This window comes from Poromitra crassiceps, assembly GCF_964638095.1.
Source record: "Poromitra crassiceps genome assembly, chromosome: 9".
NCBI classification, from domain to species: Eukaryota; Metazoa; Chordata; class Actinopteri; order Beryciformes; family Melamphaidae; genus Poromitra; species Poromitra crassiceps.
Genome location: NC_139630.1, coordinates 57817768 through 57825769, shown reverse-complemented (window position 1 = coordinate 57825769; position 8002 = coordinate 57817768). Strand labels below are relative to the sequence as shown.

The window sequence follows — 8002 nt, the reverse complement described above, 5'->3', positions numbered from 1 at the left end:
AGCGTGCCTTTTTCTGTGGAAGCAGACTTGTTTTTGGATGTGTCAGGTGTATGTGAGGCCAGGAGGCTAACACGATTCAGTGAAGGGAAGAGGGAGGATAGTAACTCAGTGTGCCTCAGTTTTGAAGGGGAAATGCCAGAAAGGGTATATCTAGATTATGTGTGTTACAGGGTTAGGCCTTACGAGAGAGCTCCACTAAGATGTTTTTGTTGTCAGGAGTATGGCCATGTTGCAGCGGTATGTAGAGGACGTTCGATTTGTGGGAGGTGTGGGGACAAGTATTGTGATGGAAAAAGGTGTATGGTAGGAAAAGGAAAAGATGAGGTGAAGTGCTTGCATTGTGGCGGAAATCATCATGTGGGGTCAGCACAGTGCCCTAAAAGAGTTGAGCAAAGAATAGTGAGCAAGATTAGAGAGGAAAATGGAATATCATATGCAGAGGCAGTTAAGATGTCAGAGGAGAGAAAGAAAGAATCAGAGCAAAAACAACCGGAGAGGGAAAAGGGACAAACTAACCAGAGTAATGTCATTTGCATGGAAAAGAAGCAATTCCTGGCTTTCATAGCCATGGTTATAAACTGTGCTGCTAATTTGAGTGGGAAGACGGAGAGGATTGAGATGGTGCTTGACGCTGCTAAGAGGTTCTTAAATGTGGTGGATGTATCTGGAGCAGAGATCGATAAAATACTGAGGGATGCTTTTGCGGAAACCCGGACAACTGGGTCTGAGTGACAGTATGGACAATAATATATTATTAACTGGAGCACGTTGGGGGGTGGTGGACACTATTTATTTTTTCATAATTGATATCTTTCACCTGCGGAGGGCAGTAAGACGCCAAGTCTGACACTATATACTGCTGAAAATCTGAAAGAAGAAGAAGAAGAAGACCTGTGAGAGGCAGCAATGTGCCGCAATGTACTATCAATGGCCGCAAGGCATCCAGTCTGCCGGAAAGCTAATAGAAGAAGAAGAAGAAGAAGAAGATTGTTTGTGATGCGAGCTCCTGTCTAGCGCTAGGTTGTTAGCACTGCAGTTAGCCAGTCGACTCGACTATGCGTTATAGTTCAAAGTTCTAGATAGCAGTTTTAAGAAATACGCGTCGTTTAAACCTGTTCATCTGACTGCATATTGTTTTATTTCGAGGTGGAAATGGCTGCGGCATAATTTGCTCACATGTGGTCGTATTGACCTATACACTTGTGCTAACGCTAGCTTGTTTAGCAAGCTTGTTTGTTTACTTCGTCTTCCCCACTCTGGCTCCTCTGCACGGATTTCCATTGTAATTTCAGTTCAACTAACGTTAGGGAGTGCCGCACGTATAAGGTAAGGCGAAAAGGCTAATTAGTTATTATCTATTTGGAAAGCAGGGTCAAATAACCCTAGTCTCTAAACAGTAAAGTGTCACAATGCTTTTGAATTTAATTACAAATTAAGTAAGGCTCTGTTAACGTTAAGCCTCGGGGGTTTAGATACCCATTGAACCAAGAACAACCTTCCACCTAACGATAACTTTCCAAATCTCTCAAACAAGTCTGACACCATAAATTGGCTGCTGAGCCCAACATCAGCTGTGTAGTAACGTTACTTTTACAGCAGAGAGCGTGTTGCCTCCTGGTAGCATGAGAAAGTAACAATTCAGTAACTAGTCACATACATTATTTACATACAGTTTTTCCGATCAACTCAACAGGGTTGTTGTTCAGCATAGCTTTACCCACTGACAATCTTTTATTTACAGTTTTAAAAGATTTCCTCGACATGTTTCCCAGTTAGGCTTTGGTGTTGTTTTTTCCTCATTTTAGATGGTTATAATGCATTCCTAAATCCTCTTCCACTCCAGAATAGAATTATATTTTTCAATGTAACGTTACACAGCATGCTGCACTATGGCCCCTAACTAGATGTTCTAGAAATTAATGTACCAGTCCAGTCCACTAGCCCCCAATTAAGTTATAGATGGCTTTGAGCCGCTCTTGTTTTATATCTTCTTATTATTAAAGCCTTACCACAGCAGTACAACAGACCCTTTTGCACAGATTTTTTACTTATTTCCCATACTCTGTTTTTGTAAATGTATCCCCTTTCATTTGCTTTTAATAGACACTATTATGTGTGGATCTATTTTTTTTATATACATCAAATGCACAACCTGTTAATCTGCAGATGTGTATTTTTCTTGTATGCAGGTATTTTTAATCTGTTCAAGTTAACCATGCTCTGACTTTTTTCTCTCTCAGTTTGAGGCTATTATGTTTTTAATAATACAACAAAATAGACAATATTTTTCCAGTTTTTTGTGTGGCTTTGGCTTTGAACCACCGACCGTAAATATGGATAGTGATTCTGGTAACATCCTGACCTTTGACCTTTGCCTCCAGATGTTTTTGGTGGGACTGACCGGCGGTATCGCCTCAGGGAAGAGCACAGTGTCTTCAATGCTGCGGGAGCTCGGATGCCCCATCATTGATGCGGATGTGGTGGCCAGGAAAGGTAGGCCACTCCCTCTCTCTCTGCTGGTCCTTTAGGCCACGCCCTCTCTCTCTGCCGGTCCTTTCCAGTGCAACCTCTTCTGGTTCACAGAATGAATATACTGTATAGAGATACTGTAGAGAATTAGTGATGTCACGGTACCAATAATTCAGTAGTCGACTCGGTACCGGTACTAGTGAATTTCCACGGTACTCTGTACCAATTTCGGTACCACGGTAAAAAAAACAGACTGATATTTCTTCAACATATTCTCCTTTATTAAAGTATGCAACCATTTCCAATGAACAAATGGCATGTAGCCTTCAACTTTAAAACAAAACAATGTGCTTCTGCTTACTTCTTACATTCAACTCTGTATGGCAGTGAGGGCAGACAGTGCAACACCAGTGGCATGTAGCCCTCAAGTATTGTTTATTGAAAAAAAAAAAAAAAAAAACCCCGATACGCTCGGTACCATGCAAAAACAGGTACCGAAGTACCGAAAACAATGTAGTACTGACTAAGTACCGAAGTACCGAAAACCGTGACAACACTAATAGAGAATATATATAAAGATATAGTTATGGACAAAACAAAACACTACTTGGTTAGGTAACAAAAAAAAGATTAAGAAAAGCATTTACATTATGTTAGGTTATTTAGCAGATGCTTTTATCCAAAGCGACTTACAATAGTACATTTTGGCAACAGTAGTGCAATCAACTGTGCATCACAATCTTTATCAGCGAAGACCTTAAAAGGTGTGTGTGTGTGTGTGTGTGTGTGTGTGTGTGTGTGTGTGTGTGTGTGTGTGTGTGTGTGTGTGTGCGTGCGTGCAATAGGGATGTAACGATAACCGGTTTTAATGATAACCATGATAAAATTCCTTATGATACCGTACCGTTTCAAATTTTCATTATCGTTAAAACCGTGGTACCGTGATTACAGTGTGTTGAAAAACATGGTAAATACTGTCCATTATCAACCAAAGTTGGCAACCTTCTCCCAGATGCAAATGTGCAGCCTTGGAGAAATGATTTAAGTGAGTTTATCAATCCTTTTTGGGTCCGAGTTTTCAATATAAAACGTCGTAAAATGATTTCAGTGAGTCTCGATAATGACGATAACCGTGATAGTTTTGGTCACGATAATCGTGATGTGAAATTTTCATACCGTTACATCTCTTGTGCAATACAACATAACAGCAAAAAGACATAGGACAATTGGGCAGTGTTAAAACTAGACATTAGGTGATTAAGAAGACAAGACAGTACAACAGTACAGCAGTTTACCTTGAGTTGGGAGGTTGGGTTTAGCTAGTGTGTAATTATGTGACATGTATGATGTCAAGTGGCATTTGTTAAGCACCAACTTCTCACTGCCCGTGCCTCGGTAACAGTGGTGGAGCCCCACAGTGCTGCCTACTGCCGCATCGTCGACCACTTCGGCCCAGAGATCCTGCTGGAGAGCGGGGAGATCGACAGGCAGAAGCTGGGGCAGCTCATCTTCGCCAGTGAGGAAAAGAGGAAGCTGCTGAACTCCATCACTCACCCAGACATCCACAAAGCCATGCTCAAAGAGATCCTCCTCTACTTCCTCAGAGGTGAGGGAGGAATCAGGCTTACATGGCTCAGTTACAGGTTGACTTGGGGGGGATTAGCTCACTGTGAGGCCATCAGATTTTAGGCTGTTCTTCACAAAGCTTCCTAAGTAGGGATGGGGCCGATCCAATATCGGTATCGGGTGCCGATACCGACATAATTCACGGATCGGAATCGGATCAGAATTTATATATATATATATATATATATATATATATATATATATATATATATATATATATATATATATATTTTTTTTTTTTTTTTTTTTTTTTTTTGCAATTCCAGCACGGGCCGCACGCTGGCCGTAATTTGCCCATGTATAATACTATCCTTCTTTGCCTTGTATATTTTCTTTATTTTGTCTGCTTTTTGCAAGGTAGGCCTATATTTTAAAAAAAATCTTTAATTGGCCAAATCTTTGCCTATGCTGTATATTCAAGAAAAATATCGGTATCGGAATAATATCGGTATCGGCAGATATCCAAATTCAGGTATCGGAATCGGATCGGAAGTGAAAAATGTGGATCGGTGCATCCCTATTCCTAAGCATAAGAATTGCTCTTAAATTAAAAACAGGAACAACATTCCCAAGTCTATAACATTTTAAGAGGTGGAGAGTAGTAGGTGGTTGGTATACATTTGATCTTTGGTGGTCAGCTTTTTAAACTATCACAGTTCTTGTTAATCCAAACAAGTCTTTATTGGTTAGAATTAGAAATGTTGTATTCAAACCCACAATCTGCAAATGGATGGTAATGATAGTAAAACATAGATGGGTGTTACATTACATTTAAATTATGTTTCAGCTTATTATTGCCTTCAAGGCCAAAATAAACCACTGCTTTATGGTTATATTTCTAGCTACATAGCTACAATGAAAAATAAATCACTTATTCCTGTAACAGCCCCCTCACACTCTACTGCAACAGAAACCCAGGGGCATACGTGAGTCGAGTCTTTGAAAACGATGATAAATGTCACAACTTGTACTGACTTCATGCCTGGCTGCACGTGACCGCTCGTGTCAAAAATAGGCCAGACGCAGAAACGCTCGCTGCAGGGCAGGAGCCGCCCGCCCCGTGCCACGCCACAGCCGGTGTGGTCCCACCCCGTGCCACGCCACGGCCGGTGTGGTCCCACCCCGTGCCACGCCACGGCCGGTGTGGTCCCACCCCGTGCCACGCCACGGCCGGTGTGGTCCCACCCCGTGCCACGTCACGGCCGGTGTGGTCCGTCTACTCCGTTAACAAGGACGCCGAAATTAAACTATCCACATGCTTCCATTTCCAGTGTGTTTGCACCGTTAGAAGGTAGTGTGTCTTTGTGGGGGGGAAATGTTCCTTTCCAAATAGAACCTTTTCTAAATAGAACTCATCTATTGACAGAAAACTTTTCTTTCTGTCTAGATAACATATTATGTAGGCAGCTGTGGCTCAGGAGGTAGAGCGGGTCGTCCACTAATCAGAAGGTTGGTGGTTCCATCCCCGGCTCCTCCAGTCCACACGTCGAAGTGTCCTTGTGCAAGGCACTGAACCCCAAATTGCTCCCGATGGCTGTGCCAGCACCCTGCATGGTAGCTTGCCGCCACTGGTGTATGAATGTGTGTGTGAATGGGTGAATGTAGGCATGCATTGAGTAGGGTTGAATTAGTTTGGAGTCTGCTATACTGTAGGTTGGAGGCTTTAGCTGATGTGGCCTCCAGAAGCATCCTACGTGAGGGGATCCAGGACCGTCCTCACGTGATCAAAGACGTCCCATAAACACGAGACCGGACAGACGTGACAAAGCAAAGCAAAATGAGACAGACACTAATATTAACTGTCCACAGGTGATGTGGTTGTGCGTACCAGACTGACCTCTCGAGGGCCGAGGCAGACGCCATTTTAAGTACGCCTATGGCAGCCCCGTATGGACAAAAAGGCACCATACGGACAAAGAGGTGATATAGAGGTATAAAGGGTGCCTCTATATCCTTCTAAATGAGCAGAGCAGATCAAAAGATGAACAGCCACAACAAATAGACATAAATATTGATCATATCTACATGCGAAAGGGGGATGACTGTAACACTACGAAACTGTGATATATGAACAATATTAAAGCCCCATTCAGTAAGTTTCCAACTGCGCCCTCTGCGTGCATTAGTATCGATAACGATATCGCTGTTCAAAGTCAACAAAACACAGCGCCAGAAAGCTCTATGTACATGTTGTGACATCGGGTACTCACCACGTGATGAAATAATAATCCATAGTTCCGTGAAACATCATTTTCGTAGCAAATCCGAATCGAGTTACTTCCTCGTTTTCATGAGCACAGCGCTTCCGCTGTACAGCGCATGCGCGCATGCTTCTCTTTTTTCTTTTTTCTTGCTACGGGACGTGACAGACAAACTGCTTAGTCCCAGTGCTGGCCAATGGAGGGCGGTGTGGGATAAATAAAGACGAGGGTCTCCCTATTAAAAGTCAATCTACCATGTCCTGTGAATAAAAAGCTGTTATATTTCAGTAAAAAATGTCAAAAATCTTACTGATTGGGGCTTTAACCAATTTTCTGGGATATTATCTCTCCTCAGAGTCACCTGTTTGAGAGCATCCAGGAGGGCCAAGTATGAGTTTCCAGACAAGGACTGGGCTCACATCTCAGAGGGAGCCAAAGACCTCATATCCAAGCTGCTGGTCCGGGATGCCACTCAGTGCTACAACAGGTCCTCCAGCACCCCTGGGTGCAGGGGGTAGGTGTCTTCTAAACTTGTATTTACACATGACTACTGGTACTCTAATTCATCCAGTGGCATTTATTAGTAATACAATTAGGAGTTTATTTCACAGTCTTTATTTTGTGGTTATTTAAAAGTTAAAGTGTACATGAAGAACCCATGCTGGTGTTTTCATTTCCCCAGAATGCTCCAGAGAGAGATCTTCCAACTCCTCATTTTCTCCAAAGGTAAAAGCAGATAGCTTTGAAAACTGTCAAATTCATCTCTAAAGCCCTTTAAACAATTGTCAGTGCTTGTGCAAAGTGCTTTACAGAGCAACAAAGGACATTGATAAATACATTTTAATTAATTAAATTAAATTAATTAATACATAATACATAAATAATTGTATTACTTTCTGAAGACTGGACAATGTGTGGTGCGTTTATACTATTACATTATACTTTTATACCTCTCAAACCATTTCTGTTGCTCTGCACAGCCCAGCTTTATTTTCCAACTTTTCTCAAAAGTTTCACAATCTAGGCCGTCCGGGTAGTGTAGCGGTAGATTCCCTGCCTACCAACATGAGGGTCGCAGGTTCGCGCCCCCGGGTTACCGTCGGGTGTCGGGCAATGGGTCTGCGGGTGGGAAGCCAGATTAAGGGTATGTGTCCTGAAGCGGCTGGCATGTCTTGGAGGAAGCATGGAGCTAGTCTACGGCTCTCCCCAGATTGGCAGAGGGTGGAGCAGTGACCCTGGGCAGCAGGGGGAAATTGGCCAAGTACAAATGGAGGGGAAATCTGAAAAAAAGTTTCACAATCTAAGCTTTTACTCTGAAGGCAAAATCGCTCTACTTCCTGTCTCACCCTGGTTAACTCCTACAGTAGGTAACTTGACGCAGCAAAATCGCACCACTTCCTGTCTAGTCCTGAGCAGGAAAGCTAACTTTTACTTGGCCCACATGTTCTTTTGGGCATGAAGTGTCCTAAATGAGAGCATTCAACCGTGTGTGTGTGTGTGTGTGTGTGTGTGTGTGTGCCGTACTGTTTGTCTTCATACTCCAAACGGACAGTAGGCGTTTTCGGACCAGAAGAGTTAGTTCTTCTAACTCAGGCATCCATGATCTTACAGATGCTCTTCTCCCTTCTCTCTCCTGACAGGAACAGCAGCACCAAAGACTTGACCCAGTTCGCTGCGCACGCTATCGCCTTCAACCGGCAGCTGTC

The 8002-nt window shown here is 42.9% G+C and overlaps 1 protein-coding gene across 1 annotated transcript; it reads left to right on the top strand.

Annotated features, from left to right (window-relative positions):
- Positions 1-2381: 2381 nt before the first annotated feature.
- Positions 2382-7984, top strand: LOC310782926 (dephospho-CoA kinase domain-containing protein-like; the record flags this gene model as incomplete). The annotated part of the gene is made up of 3 exons (XM_083643720.1): positions 2382-2493; positions 3872-4075; positions 7937-7984. 3 exons carry the CDS (start codon positions 2382-2384, stop codon positions 7957-7959), a joined length of 339 nt encoding a protein of 112 aa, XP_083499846.1. The 3' UTR covers positions 7960-7984.
- Positions 7985-8002: the final 18 nt, after the last annotated feature.